At 37.1% G+C, this 18,898-nt stretch overlaps 1 protein-coding gene across 1 annotated transcript in view; it reads left to right on the plus strand.

Moving 5' to 3' along the window:
* PARP8 (poly(ADP-ribose) polymerase family member 8) overlaps nucleotides 1-14,677 on the plus strand; it is a 170,213-nt gene extending 155,536 nt beyond the window's left edge. The window contains exons 23-27 of the mRNA XM_039234169.1: nucleotides 913-982; nucleotides 1,532-1,605; nucleotides 2,492-2,561; nucleotides 3,409-3,493; nucleotides 14,299-14,677. Coding sequence (XP_039090100.1) covers nucleotides 913-982; nucleotides 1,532-1,605; nucleotides 2,492-2,561; nucleotides 3,409-3,493; nucleotides 14,299-14,401 — 402 coding nt within the window. The 3' untranslated portion in view covers nucleotides 14,402-14,677. The remainder of the gene's footprint in view (nucleotides 1-912; nucleotides 983-1,531; nucleotides 1,606-2,491; nucleotides 2,562-3,408; nucleotides 3,494-14,298) is intronic.
* The last annotated feature ends 4,221 nt before the right edge of the window (nucleotides 14,678-18,898 follow it).

Consider the following 18,898-nt stretch of genomic DNA (forward strand, 5'->3'; position numbering starts at 1 on the left):
GCATTCTGTCTGCTAATTCAACACAGATTTGTTGAGCACGCCTCAGTGTGAGTACTCTAAGAGAAGAAAAGTTAGGGCTAAGAATAAGCAAAATGGAAACTGGATACCAGAAAGCCATCTGCTGCCTGTTTCACAAAGTCTCTGGGGCAGCACTGGGAGTTAGCAGGAGGGATATCGTGAGTATGTGCTCATCTTTATTTATTCCCTTCATCTCCAACGTCCTGCCTCACTGTCATTCAGCTGATTTTCATCTGATGATGGAAGAGATCAGGCAATGAGATGCTCAATCCCATCACCTGTGCCAGATCTCACGCTCTGATGACAGTTGAGATGATACAGTTAAATGTAATGTCCATGAACACACACTTAGTGGATTAGTATTCAGTTCATTCTAAATAGGGTACAGGGGTCCTAGAAGACAGATATATGGGAAGAATTTTAATTATTCTGAGTAGTTTCTGAGAGCAGGGGAAGAGTTTCAGGTAATGAAACTATAACTGGCAAGTTTAGAGGAGATAAGAATTTTCATTTTACAGTGAAAATCTCAATAGGCTACTTTGGTGCTGTGCTAGCATGTGAGTCCTAATCAAAACTCTCGTTGTGTATAATGCAGCCTGGTTTGTTTTCAGTATTTTGGAGCTAAATATTTTGGAGTAAAAACCCTACTTTATAATAAGTAACCATTTTTGTCATAGGTCAGGTGGAAAACTTTTATCAAGGATTTTTTATCAACTCACTGAATTTTGAGGGTAAGGATATTAGTAGTCACATTTTCAAATTAGTACTTTAGGAAAGAGCTTTATCATTTTCTAAGAGTATATGCTCCAACATGAGACTGATTTGTCTTATGTAAAGTATTAACCTTTGAAACCACTGACTGCCCACTTCTTCTCCCACTTCTTCCCCTTTTAGCTCCACGGTGCAATGTATGGAAGTGGAATCTATCTTAGTCCAATGTCAAGCATATCTTTTGGTTACTCAGGTAAGCTTGTGTTTCATTTTTACCTTTTAAAATTTTTTTGAGTTTATTTATTTATTTTGAGACAGAGAGAATGTGCATGAGTGGTAGGCAGGGAAGGGGCAGAGATAGTTGGAGAGAGAGAGTCCCAAGGCAGAGAGAGTCCCTAGGCAGAGCCTGATACGGTGCTCGATCTTAACCAACCTTGAGATCATGACCTGAGCCGAAATCAACAGTCAGATGCTTAACCAAATGAGCCACCCAGGCACCCCTTAAAACTGTTTTAAGAATTTTTTAAATATATCAGTTTTATGCAAGAGAATCTCCTATCCCTATTTTCAGTACAAATTTAAAAAAAAAAAAAAACACCTGGATTTTCTACTTCCTAACACTGTCAGGACTTCCAAAGCCCACTGACTTTCCACCCCAGGTCACAGGAGCTGGTCCTTCAGGAGCCCATTGTGATCATTGGTGGTCCGACGCAATGAAATCTTAGGCACAGTGTCGAGGGATTGTACTTGAGGGGCATCATGCGGCTTTGTTCCTGAATTATTCTTTTCCTGGTGTCCTCAGGGATGAACAAGAAGCAGAAGGTGACAGCCAAAGACGAGCCGGCATCAAGCAGTAAAAGCAGCAGCACATCACAGGTGTCGTAGTGACTCAAGTGGCTCATGTGATGAGTGAGCTCTAGCCTCATTAGCCTGCAGAACGTCAATAAGCACGCTGGCTTTTTAAGTCTGTAGAATCATTGTAAATGGTCGTTGCGCACGAAGGAACAAAACTTGCCCTAAGATGTAATGACCAGAACACCTTTATTCAGTAGCCATTCAGCAAGTATTTATTAAGCTCCTCCTATAACGTTTTAGAGACTGCTAAGCATTGGGCTAGAGTGACAATAAAAAATAGACCACAAAACCATAGAGAATTCCTTTGGGAGTTTACCTTCTGTTGAGTGGCTGTGAATGAATTAAATATATATTTAGATAGAATGCTAGGTGTTGGAGAAAGATGGAGAAAAATCAGGGAACAGGGATGAACTACAGGTTTTCTATGTGAGGTTTTTCTGAAACCCCTGCAGCTTAAGTTAATGGTGCTATAAAAATGGGTTGGTTTTAGGTTAGTTAGATGATCTAGAATAACTGATTTTAATGTTTAAAAAGACCATGCAACTTTCATTTTGTTTCCCTTCAAATGAAGATGCCAGGCTTCCAGTAAAAATAAATTTGAGTTCTAATTCCATTATGTGAGGCTGTTAAACTTTAATTTAGCTTTTTTAGTTCACTTATCTTGAGAATGATTTGATAATGATTATGTACAGACATTAAATGATATAACAAATATAGCTTGACATTAAGAAAGAATCAAGGCTATTACTGCTAGTCCAGATAGCCGCCCCCCGCCCGCCTTTTTTTTTTTTTTTTTTTAATCTGGAGCTATCTTAGTAGCTATTATTTTTTAATGATGATGAGTTCTCTTTTCAGTTGAGCAACTGCCCCATTTTCAGTCTAATTTTTAAATTCTTTTGGAATTTAGTCACAGAAAAAAGGACAGCAATCCCAATTCCTGCAAAGCCGTAACTTAAAATGCATCGCCTTATGTGAAGGTAAGATGAAAGTTCTACAAACTTCATCGCAGTAATTCTCTGTGTTATCTGTATATTTACGAATTTACAGAATGCTCATAATGCATTAGTGACAGCATTATCCCTCATGACCTTCTCTAAGGGCACGGATGGAAAACAGGTACACTAGAGAGCGTAAAGGTGAAAAACAAAGCGGCATTGGCAAAAATTCAAACAGTGCTATATTTTACTCTTGGCAGATATCTCAAAATGGTAATTATATTTTCCTGATCAAGTATTACTAATGTCTTCTGTTAATATGCCACCTTCCTCTTTAAGTTGGCTTTTGATTGTATAATACCACGAAAAATTAGAAAGATGAACCAGCATCAAGAAGAGAACCCAATAGATTTTCCTGTTTCTACACTGAAATATTCATTTCTTTTGAACTTGGGATAGAACAATTTGATAGGTGCTTTGGAAAATCAGACACTTTTCTTTGTTCTTGCTATAAAATCTGACCTTGACTAAAAAAGCATTTTTCTCCTTGTGTTGAGAGTTTCAGTAGCCACTCCTAACTGCATTTTAAGTTTTCAACCCTTGATAGTTACATGGGAGACTAAGTTGCTTTCCACATAGTTCCCAAGTCAGGACTATTTGCTTTTGATAGTACACAAGTTATTGCCTTCCTGTTGTTACACTGATGGTGTTTACAACATAAAATTGTTACATGACATTTCATTGTTTTTACTTACATTTTTGATAGCTAATTAGGTTAAACATTTTTCATATGTTAGTCTGTGCATGTACTTTTTGCTTTTAGATTCTAAGAGCAGGGATATAGTAACTTAGAATAAGATAGTTCTTTAATTTTATCTTCCACGTACAGTGATCACCTCACCTGACCTGCACAAACATGGAGAGATATGGGTCGTCCCAAATACTGATCATGTCTGCACACGATTCTTTTTTGTGTAAGTGTAACGGTTCACATTTGTGTCTTACTGTCTTCCCCATGAATGGGATAGTAGTGACTTGATTTTTTTTTTATGGTCATTTTAGCTGCCAATATGTAATAGACAGGTAATTTCTCATTATCTTAATGTGTGTTTATTTTAATGAGCTGTAAGAAATGGAGTTATAGTTAAATGCTGTTAACTTAGAAGAACTGAAGAAAACATTCCATCTCTTTAACCATCTATGTGTGCATGTATATACGCATGTGTATATAGGTATATGTACATACACACAGATAGATGTAACATAGATATACACATATATCTTTATTTATGGGTTTAAAAAATATTATAACTGGGAATGAAGAAAACAGTAATGCCCTATCCCTATAAAAAGTTGATGCAGGACATACTGATAGGGAGTTTTTGACACAGCAGTAACAAAAGAGCTGCATGAAACTACAATAGTACAGTTTTTCAGCCCTAAATAAATAATGAGTCCAGTAAACCTCCCTGATTTTCACCCATCTTTGCTTGACTCCCAATCCCTTCCCATGCCTGTTTCTTCCTCATCCCTGGTCCTATCACAGGAAGGACTTTGGGGAAGAATTGAGCGTTTCTGTTCTATAGTTTTGTGTAGTCTCCTAAAGAGAAGATGGAAAAATGCACTGGGTCGTTTTATAAGTCATGTCAAAATGACTGCATCAAGATTGCTTCAATATATAATGTGTCTGTAACATGCTATGCCTATAGCATTTGATTTCTTACCTTATTGACAGTTGACAATGAAAATTTTATGAACAGCCTGGTTTTCTTTTGGATAATATGAAAAGTGACTTTCTAATGACACTGATTTATATATTATGTATTTATGTATCTTCTGTATTTTTTATATTAATATGTAAATTATGTATTGTGAGGCATATACATATCCATAGATTTTTTTTTTTCTTAATGGCAAAGCAGCCATAAGTATTGTAGAAAAAGCCCACTTTGGTTAGACAGTTTGAGTTCAAGCTCACCAGTTAGGTGATGTTAACCATGTAGTATAACTTTCCTAAGCTTCATCAGCAAGTATGATAGAGTATCATCAGTACATATGGTAGCACAATATATCTACTGTATCAGGCAGAATCCCAACAGGAAACTCACGGCCCGTGAAGAATACTGTAATTTTTTTTTAATATTTATTTATTTTTGAGAGAGAGAGACAGAGTGTGAGCAGGGGAGGAGCAGAGAGAAAGAGGGAGACACAGAATCTGAAGCAGGCTCCAGGCTTTGAGCGGTCAGCATAGAGCTCCACGTAGGGCTTGTACTCACAAACCCTGAGATCATGACCTGAGCCGAAGTCGGCAGCTCAACCAGCTGAGCCACCCAGGTGCCCCCAAAATACCATAATTTCTCTCCTCCACAAGTACTCAAAAAGGTGTGGTTTACAGGGGAACTTGGATCTAGTAACACCATGGCTTTTCCTACACATACTTAGAAAGGGCCAAAAGGACAAGAATAAGAAACAATGATCAGAACCTGGTCGGAGAACCCTTTCCAGTGAGCAGCTTTGAAAGGAGTTGTATGTGTAAGTCTACACATAGCCCGAGGTGCCCTTGTGGGCCAGGAACCAAGGAAAACCTGGACGTTGCCCCGTTGTCAGTGTCCTGCTGAGACTCAAACCCTACCAGAAAATAGAGGGCAAAGGAGCATATTGATAGAGTCCATACAAATCCGTCTCCTGGGTCAGAATGCAAGGTAGAGGAGGCTGCCATGTGGGTCTGGAGGTTCCTAGAGAAGCTCTCCGCATGCTGGCTTAAGGTTATTCAGAGCACAAAGTTGGCACAATGCAGGTCTCCACTGAAAGGCACTCATTAAATATTTTTTCACCTCTTGTTTCTTCCTCTCCCTCTCTTTCTTTCTTCTTAATTTTTTTTTGTTTGTTTTTGTTTTTGTTTTTTGAGAGAGAGAGTGGCAAGGGAGCCAGGGAGCAAGTGAGGGGCAGAGAGAGAGGGAGAAAGAGAATCCCAAGCAGGCTCCATGCCCAGTCTCAGGCCTCGATCTCACAACCATGAGATCATGATCTGAGCTGTAATCAAGAGTGGGATGCTTAACCGACTGAGCCACCCAGGTGCTTCTTACCATAATGACTGTTATCCACTGTTAAAAGCTCGGCTTTCCAAAAGGCACATCAGTCACAAAGTTGTTTCATTGGGTGACCTATGATTTAGAAACTAACTCCAAAGTCTTCTCCTTAGCCTGACGTTAGTTAATTTATTCTTTTCAGTATCTTGCCAGAATTCAAATTTATTGAGCCAAATAAACAACTATAGATATTTAAGTATGCATTCTAGCATTATTTCTTTGAAATTTCACATAAATTATGTATAACATAAATTAGTAGGAATATATGTGCTCGGTGTGTATTATGTGTGTGTCTGGAGAGAAGGATTTCTGTATTTATTAGAAGAAAAATTTGAGGAAAGACCACCTGAAGAAAAGAGAATAAAATTCTTCTGGTATATTTAGATACTTTACAAATAGTTTAAAGAAAAAAATTCTGTTAAGATAATGATTTTCATTTCTTTATAAATACAAATGTGATTTCATCCTTTTTCTCTGCACCCTCAGGAGAGAAGGGACTAATAAAGGAAAATTGATAAGATTCAAACACATCAAAAGGAGAATCCATTAGCTAATTAATGTACATTCTAATTACAACCATCAGCTTCTTTATAAAGTATATAATCACAGAGTTCTGTGAGTTATGTGCCTCCCCAGTGAGTGGTAACATCTAAGAAAAGATACATTGATGAGAAAGAAGTGAGATATCACAAATATGCTGTTATCAGGCAGAAAATCTTATTTTCTTAATATTTTATTCTGATTTTTTTAGTTAACGTTGTCTGATTCTGTATTTAGAAGTCCGGCCTCATGGTAGGATATAAATTAATGTGGCTTCCTTTTTTTATCTATTATTAAGCAAAACTACTAAAAAATTAAAATAACTTCCATGCTAATCTGATTTCTAGAATGGAGATAATAAAACACTCATTTAATACCCTATTCCTACTCTTTCCAACAAGTAAACAACAGCACGGAATGAAAGAATTGGGGAGATATTTTAGGAAACCGAGGACTACATCAAAAACATTTGAAAGTAAAATTTAAAGAAAGATATCACTTAGAAAAAAAGAATAAGTTTGAAAAATTTTGTTGGATGATTTTGCAGTGAATGAACTTAATCAAATTTTAATGCTTTAGGCAAAATGTAATAATTCAGATATTTTGAACAGATTCTAGCCCATTTTAGGTGCCTAGGGATTCTTGATAAAGTTCGATTTCATGATTGGGCTTGAGACACAGGTACACAAAGACATGAAGGCCAATATTTAGAAATCAGGCAGTGGTTTTTAAAAGGGGCTAGCTAGAAGCTGGGCTGGCCGAAAGAGGAGATGCAAAAACCAAATGGATATATTTTACTCTAGTCATATACAACAAAGATGTTTACTTCACAGTGAATGAGGAATTTTGGAGCAAGAGAAGGAAGGTTTACTATTGGTATTTTCCATTAATAGGATTATTAAATAAGAAAATTGAGGAGAAGGTAATTGATAATTTGGCAAGTTAACAGGTGTGTCTAGTGCCATGGCTCCCCCAAGCTAACCACTTGCCCCACCCCCCACCCCCCGGCCCCGCCATAGTGACAGCTGTTAGAGGAAAGAATATGTCTTTTCCCCTCAACTCTCTGGGACCCAGGAAAAGTTAAGAACTGCTAGGTTTGTATATCCTGCTTACTTGATGTTACAACCTACCTTTTTAATGCTTTAGTGTTTCTTTGATTTAGATAGAGCAGGCAGATCTGCAGATGAATTGTTTCCATATTTTGTCTATTACATAAAGTGAAGGTATATACACTCCCTCCTATTTTTCAAGACATGCCAATAAGTTCAGAAACTTAAGAACAGGAAGGACCAAATCAGGCAAGTCTGCAGAGAAGAGATTGGGTATTTTCAGTTCCTGAGTCAAACAGATCTCAGGGCTAAATAAATTTCAGGAATTCTTATCCAAAATCTATCTTCTAAGGTCTAGCACAAATATCACCTCTTACATGCAGCTCCCAAAGTTAAGCTTTCTTCCCGGTGTCCTCACCTCACACTGCAGAACTTTCATCTAAAATTCAGTTTTTTCATTGAATCTGACTTTTCCAGAATGAGGCTGTGATCTTACAAAGGGCAGGCTCCTGCTCTTGCTTTCCTTTTATCTTTAAGATTTTTTTTTTTTAATCATTTATTTATTTGAGAGAGAGAGTACATGCGTGCACAAGCAAGGGAGGGGCAGAAAGAGGGGAGAGGTTGAGATTCCCGAGCAGGCTCCCACATGGACCTCAGAGCTCAAACCATGAGATCATGACCTTAGCCAAAATCAAGACTCAGAAGCTTAACTGACTGAGCCCCCCAGGCACCCCTGATCTTGCTTTTCTTTTACTCTTCTGCATGCGCTGCAGCACCCACCGCCACTCCCACCCCTTGTGGTACCCAATGCACAGATGCTTCTCAGTACATTTTTAATGAATAAACAAAGACAAAGCAGTAAAGGACAGTGTTTGGGATTATGTATGGTTTTTATTTTTGGTCAAAGTTTGAAATATATCTAAAGAGGAGGATATAAGAAAAATTTGTAAAACAACTGTATAATGGCCATTTAATGAAAAGAAAGAGAAGTTTCATCATGATTTTGCAAAACAAAACAAAACAGTGTTTGAATGGGAATGCGGTGAGGAGACAGACAACTTATTTATAAAGTTGGAAGACAAACCATTGGGTCATGGCTCAGGGAAGCTGTGTGACATAAGCTGTGTGACATCAAGCTGATAAGATCAGGAACTTTGCTTTATCCCCAGCCTATAATAAATCCAATTTCACTGTCTGCAACCCAGATCCCTTTCCAAGATTTAAACTGCCACATCACTCTCCTGCTTCAGACTCTTTCAGGGCTGCTTGCTTCTTATAAGATGAAATCCCATGTCCTTTACAAAGGGAACCACGCAAGTCCCCAGCCCTTTGTTCTTCCTTCAGCGCCACCGCATTGGAAGGTCAAGGAGATCTAGTCCCCCACCTCATGGCCCCTAGATCTCATTGCCCATAATTTCTCACCTCCAGATGTTATGTTTCACAACCTGAACTGTATGCTACAGTTTCCAGACCTTCATGCTTTTCCTCTTTCCTTTCTCCCCGAGCTTGGATTTTCTCTTCCTCTCTCTGCTGAAAGTAATTTATCTAATGCCTCCTCATCTTTTAAATTTCAACGTATGCTTTCCGTTCTCCCCAGAACTTTCCTAGACTCCTTTGTGCTACTCCTTGGTGTTACAGTGTGATGCCGTGGACGTGTTTTTGTCATTGGGTTATTCATCCTTATGCATGGTCTTCTCCATTATTCTGTATACTTCTTGAGGTTGAGGACTGTATGGCTCATTTGTCTTTGTGTGCCCAGCACAGTGCTTAGCAGAAAAGTAGGAATTAATGAAATGCCTACATTTAACTGCTCGCTAAAAGAAAACTCTTATCATACCTTAAAATCAGTATGTACAGAGTGGACCACATTGCTAAATCCCCTAATCAGGCTCTCGCTTTCTCAATCTATGCAGTCATTTTACATCAAAGAGACTTGAAGTCTAAGAAGCTCTAGTTCTTAATTTCTTTTTCCTTGTGCACCAAAGTCATCAGCTCCCAGTATATTTTTACAGCTTTCTCCTTTCGATACCTTTGTTTCCATGGATATATCATTCTCTGCCCCCGGGTCCACCAAAAGATTGTTATTCTCCATGCTTCTCATTATCGCTAATCTATCTTGTACAATGCCAAATTTATTAAACATTAGCATTATTACACTAGTGATACCTGTTCATTGTATAGAAACTGAAATCAAAGGCAAGCAAAAAGAAGAAAATCACCCATAATATTCCCACTTGGAGTTAAATACAGTTAATCTTTTGGTGTATAGTCTCCATTTCTATGCATGTAAAATTTTAAGATCATACTGTTTGTATCACATTGATATTCCCAAAGCAGTTTTGATTATACCTTGTTCATATAGACTGGCAGTTTTTAACAAACAAAAACATGGTATTCTGCAACATAGAGGCCATTTTACTTCCCTTCAGTTAACCTCACAAACCACTGACTAAGTAAAATTATTATCCAAGTCTTTTCTTTTTTACTTATTTATTTCTGAGAGAAAGAGAGAGACAGCGTGAGCAGGGGAGGGTCAGAGAGAGAGGGAGACACAGAATCTGAAGCAGGTTCTAGGCTCCGAGCTAGCTGTCAGCACAGAGCCCGATGCGGGGCTCGAACCCACAAACCATGAGATCATGACCTGAGCCAAAATCAGACGCTTAACCGACTGAGCCACCCAGGCGCCCCTATCCAAGTCATTTCTTGACAGCAGCTTGGAATTATTTTTCCCATTACTGTGCCTTTGTCAGTCCAAATGATGGGGCCTTCTCACCAGCTCAGCCTTCACTGGTCTTCCAAGCCTTAACTACATGGTCTTTTCCATGGGGTCTTTCATGACTTCCCAGTCACACATGATTTGTGTCTTTACTCTAAATTTTATTTGCTCTTTTTTTTTTAATGTGTATTTATTTTTGAGAGAGGAACAGAGTGCAAGCAAGGGACAGAGAGAGAGGGAGACACAGAATCTGAAGCAGGCTCCAGGCTCTGAGCTGTCAGCACAGAGCCCGACTCAGGGCTTGAACTCACGAACCGCGAGATCAAGATCAGATGCTTAATCAACTGAGCCACCCAAGTACCCCTTTCCTCGTTCTTGCTCGTTGTAAAATTTGCTTGTCCTCGCTGCCAGTCTTACAGTATTTGCATAACTTTATTATCTCCCATCATAAAATGGATTCTGTTCACAAAAAACACTTAACACATAGCGAATGAAAGCAGTGACAAAAGACTGCATGTTCCAACTTAATGAAGAAATTGTACATGAGCTGTGACATAGACAAGGCTGTTACAGTATCAGATATCTTCAGGAACTTTGGAGAAGGGCTGACTATCAGTTCACAGTGAATTTCTCCTCTTTATTGCTAATGAAAAACAGTGCCATCATTTCTGGGTTCCACATTCAGGGAGCCTGGAAACAAATCTATGTGTGTGCCATTCTTTAAAGCTGTCACAAAGCTGCTACATCAGTTTGAGAATAGAGCTTGTCAATACATTGAAAAGTTTTTATCCATGAAATTTCATAATATACCCAGAGAGTTCCAAACAGCTAATTTCATCTGCTGTCTTATTTTCTTTCTCATAGTTTTTTAGGCAAATTGGTTTATTTTTTATTAAAATTTTAGTAATCTTTTTATACTGCTGGGAACATAAGTAATTTTAGTCTCCGTTTAGATGGTTTCATTTTTCCTTCTTCAGAAACCCTGGTCAAGTATACCATTTCCCTGTGATATTATTCTTACTCCATTTTTTTTTTAATTTGTTGCTTTCTGGACATAAATGGACTTCACTGTTAAATTAACACCTGAGTGTCTGTCATACTAATAAATAGTTGCACAATGTTCTGTATGCCGTATTGTAGTAAGTGCCCAAATGCCACTAGTATTACATATATAAGGATTCTGCCAGTTGACCAAATCAAATGGTAGTTTGTCTTTCCTTTCTTATTACATTTGCTCCGTAGTTTAAGACACCTGAATGCCCATGGCCAGTTTTATTCTTGCTTGTGGGATTCACTGACATTGGAAAAACATGCATTTTTCCTAATACTTTCAATCTCAATCCCACAATCTTGCTCTCCTCTCACCCTGTGCTCCTTCTGTCTTAAATTATTATCATTTATTTAAAGAATGTGAGCCTCATCTCCTTTCCATTAACTACAGATGCTTTTAAAGTATTGTGGACCACATAGTGTTTGGGGATAGCAGGCCCTTCCATTCGATGGACGTATGGTGTTGGGAGAATGGGATGTGACTGGAGAGGAAGTTTAGGTTTGAGTTATGCAGGACCTGGTGTGCCATGCCACTATCATTGGATTTTGTCCTGCAAGTAAAGTGGAGGCCATTTGTATCACTGTAGCAGAGCAGAAAATAATCTTAGTGGAGGGAGGATGGGAATAAGTATGGAGACAGAGAGATCAGCTCTAATGCTATTAAGAGTCATCTAGGTCAGTGTTTCTCACTACAAAAGAAAATGTGTTTGACATTGTGACTTGGGGGAAAAAAACAGTGCATCCTTTGTGTGGTGCATTCAGTATTCTCTACCCTATTCAGACATAATTTCATTGAAAAATGCTAGTCTGGACAATCTAAGTTAATTTTGGAACCCGCTAATTGTACATAACCTGCAACTTGAAAATCCCTTATTTAGATGAATGATAATGCAGGCCTAAATGAAGGTAATGGCATCAGATGGAGAGGATGCAACTGGAAATAATTAAGAAAACAGAAGCAAGATAACTTGGTGATTTACTGGAATCAGGCACATGGAAGGGCCAAGAAGGACTGAAGTTATCTTGTTGGGAGAGTGGGTAGATGATGGTACTCCAAATTGAGATTTTGATAGGGTAGCAAAGGCGCTTTTGGGGTAAAAAAAAGTTCAGTTCAGTTTTGAATACACTCGACTTGTGATTTCTATGGGAAAATTATAGTTAGGGAAAAATGTAAGAATTAGAGATATAGTTTAGGAATCAGCCTGTGGGTGATAATTAAAACAGTGGGAAAGATTGAAATAATTGAGATTCTGCATATCATGAGAAGAGAAAACAGGGAGAATGAATTGTGGATAAAACCAGCATTGAAATGGAAGGCTAGGGATGAGGATGCAGTGAAGGAAATTGAGGATTAATAATCAAAGAGCCAACGAGGAAGTGAAGAGATCGTATTGCATCAGGAAAAAGAGTGGTCAGCTGTATCACATACTGCAGAAGTAGCTGTGAGATTCCTCACCTAGGGTCCCATGGGCAGCCATTGTTAAGTATGTTCAGTAGAGTGTCAGAAGAATGATTGCAGTGCGTTGAAGGTATGAGAAGTTAGAATGTAACTCTCAAAGGTCAGTATTAAGTTGAAAGGAATAGAGATGGTAGTATGGGTATCAGGTAAGCCATTCAACTTTGTGACCAGTGTTCAGAGGACATAGCAGGTGTGTATCCCCTACTACAGATACCGTAGACCCAGAATAAACATAAATGCATTATCAGGAAAATGAGAAGAGCTACATGAGGACTGTGTGTGTAATGGGCACTACAGTTTTGTTTGTGTCTCCCCACTCTCTTTTTGGCAGTGTCTTTGCTCTCCAAAATCCAGATCCTTGAGGAACTAGCTGGATTGGCTTGGTAAACACTATTATTTCCCTTGGAACCAGCCTGCAAGCCAGGTTGCCTCTCCATCCTTGGCTTGGCTCTCCATCCTTGGCTAAGTATTGTGGAAGGCTTAATTTACCCTTAGTCCTGTGGGTAGCCAGGATTCGTATAAAAGCCAGTATAGCGTATTTTACTTGCCCAATAAAATATATCTTTCACATAGTTTGCCACAAAGCACCAAATTTGATTTGGACAGTGCTTAAAACATTTCACTGGAACATTTTCCACTTAATTAACACAAGACTTACAGTTTGGTCTCTGGAGAAAATAATTTTAACTGGGCTATATACCACACATCCCTTTCTTTTCTGTACAGTGATGTTTCACTATGGGTGTCTTGTGTGTGTGTGTGTCTGCACATAATTATATGGAAAGAATTAAACAAGTTGATAGGCAACCGTGGGTCAGTTCTTAGGAGTTTAAATTTGATATAAATGCAGGTACCACTAGGTGTTTAAGCAGTGGATTATGTAAGGACCTGAGTTCTCATTGCTGTATGTCATCCATTTCATTTTCCTGTATTGTGCTATTTCAGGAGAATTTTTATGTGGTAGGGAAAAGACAGTGGTACATATAAATCTTTGAGACTGCTTACAGCCCTGGTTATCTATTTTGAAGTAATTACCACTTCTCTAAAGCTTCTGTTTTGAAGTCGTTTTTATGAAGTAAAATTAATTCATCACCTATTGTACTTCTGACTGTTATCATGGAAGTTTAAAAATTCATTCTTGGAAAATTCTTACTGCCCAAGTAAGTTTATTTGAGGAAATGAAGAATCATCTAAAATGCAATTATTCCTTTCTAAAGGATTTGGTAATTGCTGTCCTTTAATGTTCTATTTTCACTCCTATAGCTTAGCCACACACTTAGCACGCTTGCGTTCTTATGTGAAGTACCAGCATAAGTAAGAATGTCTTGTATAGTCAGACTACGTAGAGCAGCCAGAGGTAAGAGAGGAGATATGCCACTGGTCACAACCGAGCGATGGTTAGTGGGCGGGCGTGGCAAAAGAGCAGTGGCAGAAAGTGAGGTGATTTCTAAGAGTGTCACAGATCAGGAAATAAATAAATGATTGAGGCTGGAGTGGGGCTGGGAAGTTTAGAAGCTAAGGAAAATAAAGCTGAAGCTGGTGTGTCCTCCACGGTAGACTTTGTGTAACAGCCACCATGGGAAAATGCTTCCAAGACCAGAAACATGGGTGCTTCCTGCAGCACAAGCTGTGCTTTATGTGGGGGTGAAGAGGTTGAAATTAAGAAGGGAAAGAAGGGGCAAATCAAGGCACGAGGTAGGATAATCATGTGTTTAGTAATGCAGACACATTATTAAATCCAGCGGAGAAATAACTCCTTCACTATTGATTCCCTTCAGCAGTACTTCAGGTACCAGATAGCATTTCTAAGGTGGTTGAAATGCTTTTTGAATGTTTCATCTTTTTAAATGTCTTGTGTTTCTTTTTTGTGTTTTAGCTATGAGGATGGCCAAGTTGGAGATGCAAATATTAACACACAAGAAGGAGGCATTCACAAAGAGATCCTTCGAGTAATTGGTAATCAAACCGCTACTGGGTAAAGGACCACCATTTAATTAACATGATTTGAAAGCCTTCCTCGGGTTCAAAGCTGGATTTTGAACTGAAGAAGATGATAAAATAATTTATTGTTATTATAAACAAAAGTAATCCTTTGAATACTGATTTTTTTCTTAGTATTTCTAAGTATCTCATTAAATATACCTAAAATGGTATAAAACTTATCAATTGTAGGGTTATGGAATCTAGTAATAAAATTACAACAGCACTTAAACTGAAGTTTGGGTTGCTCACACAATAAACAGATTGAAAAAACAGTTTTGTGCTGATATTTTTATATTAAACTCTTTAATTGGAAATTTGGTATTATATACCGACATTTTAGGTTACCAGAATAGAACCGAGAACATTTTATAATGACATCTAAATCTATACAATACTTTGCAATAAGTATGTTTGCACATTCAGATGTGCTATTTAATTAGTGGTATGAACATTCAAATGTTTGGGGAGGGGATATTTCCTATTCTCCTGTTACTTCTTTCTTAAACAAAAACAATTAGGTCTTAGATGCAGTGCTTTGCCCGAGAGTATGTAATGTCCATATCTATAGATTCAAGCATCAAAAGGTGTGATTGTGCATATATGTGCATGTGTACACATATATGTGTATTGCCAACAGAAAAGGCATGGCTCCATGCTTCCATTCCCATTTAATGAAGAGAAAATAACATTCAGTAAGCAGGGAATCTGGACATAAACTAAGATATGAGTCGCACTTATCACCATTCATTCACTGAAAATATTTACAAGCAATTTTTCTGTTTGTTTAAATAATTTTTCCTTCAGTTAAAATTCAACTCTTTTATAAGGTTCTCTAACAACTATCATTTGGGGAACACAGATGCCCCAGGTGGACTAAATCTATGTTCAAGTGATTATAGGTTTAAAAGAAGGGCCTCAGAATTTAAACAAACAGTATATATTTTTATTTACTACAATGGAACATTTTTAAAATTTATTTATACCACACCAGCTTTTTTATATTTTTTCATCTAATACCTCTGCTTATTTTTTTTCGTATTGAGAAAGAAGAAAAACTTTGAAGTTTCTTTTATATTAAAAGAACACAAATAGGTTTATAGGGAACAATAACACCAGCTCTCAGCATTTTCCTTTCAAGAGTCATGTGCTCATCAAAATCATTCCTATTTCTTTGGGTCCTAAAATTATTCTTATTCATTATAAGTTTGAATTGACAGTGTTTATTTTACTACATGATGTCTTTGGAATAAGGCCATTCATGAGAGCAGTTTAATTAGCAAGTCTGCCACTCTATTCAAACCCTGAATCAAGGCTCATACCTGATTCTAATTTATTTAGAAAGAAAAAAAGTAAAAATGTGTAGTCATTTGCAAGTATAATGCTGTAACTTCTGTATTTATTTCCTTTGGCATAAAAGGTGAGCAAAAAGGTCACACACATCGTTAAGGGTTGCTACTTAAGTATTTACCTGTCGTTTGTTTTCTTATATTATAAATAATTGATAATGCCACTTATTTCTGCAAAAATAGACTTGATGTGGTTGGGATATTAATCATTGTGATAGGATGCACTTAAAACATTGATCCGTTCTGACTTGTGCCTCTGAACTCAAAGCCAGGCTGAGGCATGGCAGGGCCAAGATCTAGTATCTCACTTAGTATTTCGTGACCAGATATTTGAAGACTTTCCATGGGACAAAAAGACAACTTGCTTCCTTCTGCCAAGACTCCCCAGGTCTCCCAGATCCTTTTGACTGCATTTTAAAAACATGTTTAAGCATCAAAATCACTTTCTTCAAATTATTTTTGTGGCACATTCTATATATAACACACTGTGAAGACATAATGGCAGGCTTTGGAAGGGGAGGTCTTGGAGCCCCACCTATGGGGCCACTAGCAGCCCTGAGGCAAGTCCGGAAACTCACTGTCGTGCCCCCAAGAATCGTTTCAGACCCGTGGACCTAATCCACTAAGGTTCTAACCTGAGTGATCTGCGAGGAGTGTAGTGTCAGAGTGTGAACTGGGTAACTTGGAGGACTCGGGAGAGAGTATTTTAGGGAGGAAAAACCAGAAGAATACAAATCTCTACTGCCAGTTTAAGAATAAAAGTAGATTCACCTCTTAGAGCAGGGGAAGCAGTTGATAGTTTTAATGCCCACTAACTATTAGAGACAACGGACATCTGTTATGATGATAAGATGTCTCCTGATAGTAACTAACTGAAAGCTATTGCAGTGCGGAATGACAGATTTTAAGTTTGTTTTGAGAAATTAAGTGTCAGAATTTTTGTAAGCAAATATTGTTAAGTATGAGAGCCAATCTTTTAATTGAACGTTTGATATTGGAATTACTATACTATACTGGTACTTACCTTTATTTTTAAAGAATCTAATTTCAATATATGTCATTAGTAAATGAATCATGCTTCCAAGTAGGTCCTTAAAATTTAGAAGTTTAAACATTATCATGCCTTGATTCAGTCACTCCATTAAGATATTACTTATTAACATATTTGATAATTCCAAACATGTGATATTGTATTGTATTTATATAATATTTGAAGTCTGTTCACTGATGCTTTGTAACAGTTGTATTAATTGTGTAGCCATTACTACTTAGCATTAACCCACTGAGCAAAGGTAATCATTTATTTTCATTCTTGAAGTAGGGAAAGAAGAACTTGAATTTATTCATTCTGCTTTTTCCTGCATTACTGATTTTTGTAAACATTTCACTATGAGTGATTTGTCCTCTTTCATTGTCCACTGTATTAAAAAAGAAAAGAAAATGAGTGAACATTTGAGAAGAGAAAAAAGTAATAATATACTTAAAACCTAGTGCTATAGAATAAATTATGGTAAGGTACCTTGGGTGCCTTAGATTGCATTATGTTGAAATGATTTTTATTTTTTTTGCTCAACAAATCTCAGTCAAAGGTTGGATTTAAAGATAGTTTTTAAATTTAAAATTTAAATGAGTGCCACATCCTTAAACTTAGTATCATTATGTGTGTGAAGTAAGAAACCAACCCAAAAACTATTGCTAATGTTCTGAATATTTTTCATTGAAAAGTTTAAGAGTTTAAAAAAGAAATCTCTCAGTTATTCTCCACTTTGCTAAAAGAAAGGAAATTTTTAATACACAATATAAATTTATAATATCATTGGAAGAAATCTAACACTACTTTATACCGTAGTACCATAACTTGCCAGAGGGCATGGCGTTTAAGAAAGTTGTAAGGAAAAATCATCATCTTTGTTAATGTCTGGATGCCTTTCATCTGATAATAATTTAATATGTCATGAAGGGCCACTCAACCTTGGACTGTCTACCACATAAATATGTGGATTTCATAGTAGCACTTGAAGCACATTTAAAAAAAGACTAGGATGTTCTTCGATTGTTCTGCTGAATTCTTCATTATAACACTACCTCAAGACAAATGATGACTGTTTGTTAAGGTAAACTGGGTTTCCAGTATAAGGAACAAATAAAATTTTGCAAATGGAAGGTATCAAATAATTCAATGGTCAAGACTGTGCTGGACATAGTAATATGGATATTTTAGTCACTGGTGATGAATGACCTAGCTAACACCCAGTGAGTTATGTGAAGGGCTTTCAAGTTGCAAAATCTGAATATAGCTCGTTCCCTTTAAGATTGGTTTTCTCCATGGGCCAATTTTATGTCCATTCACCTAGGCCACAAACAGTTGCCCACTTACAGGTAAAGAATTAAAATACTCAACTGCTTTGCCAGAATGGTGGACTGAATATTCAATTATTTTGGCATTGAATGCCTGCTAAATTTTTGTCAGATTATATATAAATTTGATGTATATTATTGTCCAGTCAATTTTTCCTGGAGATTTTGTACACACTATGATATATTAGGGATAAGTTTTTGTAGGTTAAAAGAATTTCAAGTAGTTTTTAGACAAAACATATCCATGAGTGTGAAAAAGCTGTGTTGAAGAATAGATTACATTACACATTTACCAGCAAGTCAGTAAAAAAATAGTGCTTATTTACATAGTCAACATAATTTAATGTTCTAAAAATATTTTCTTCAATCTGCCCAATATTTAATGTATCATTTGAGATTTTTAAAAATGCAGCCACTCCTTTATGTAAACATTAAAATATGCCTATGTTTCCTTAAGTATCCAGCCTTCTTTACAATAAATTTCTTGACTTCTGTGCACAAAATAGTATTGCAACCTGCTATTTAGCCTTTGGTGCCTTAGAGTTATTATAAATATTTAACAATATGTACATAATGTAAATACTGCCAAGAGATCACTAAAGGCCAAATATTTTCTCTATTCACTTTTTATTGCACTTGCTTTCTATTGCTACTTAAGCCTCTTTTATCCAGCTTTGTAATAGTTCTAACATTGTAGCCAATGTAAATGTTTACTTTCAATAAATCTGAATTTGTTCAACAAGTACGGTATATGTGGGCACTATTTTGAAAACTCGCCTAGGCCTTAGA

The sequence above is a fragment of the Hyaena hyaena genome, unplaced genomic scaffold, assembly GCF_003009895.1.
Source record: "Hyaena hyaena isolate Hyena2069 unplaced genomic scaffold, ASM300989v1 scaffold_83, whole genome shotgun sequence".
Lineage (NCBI taxonomy): Eukaryota > Metazoa > Chordata > Mammalia > Carnivora > Hyaenidae > Hyaena > Hyaena hyaena.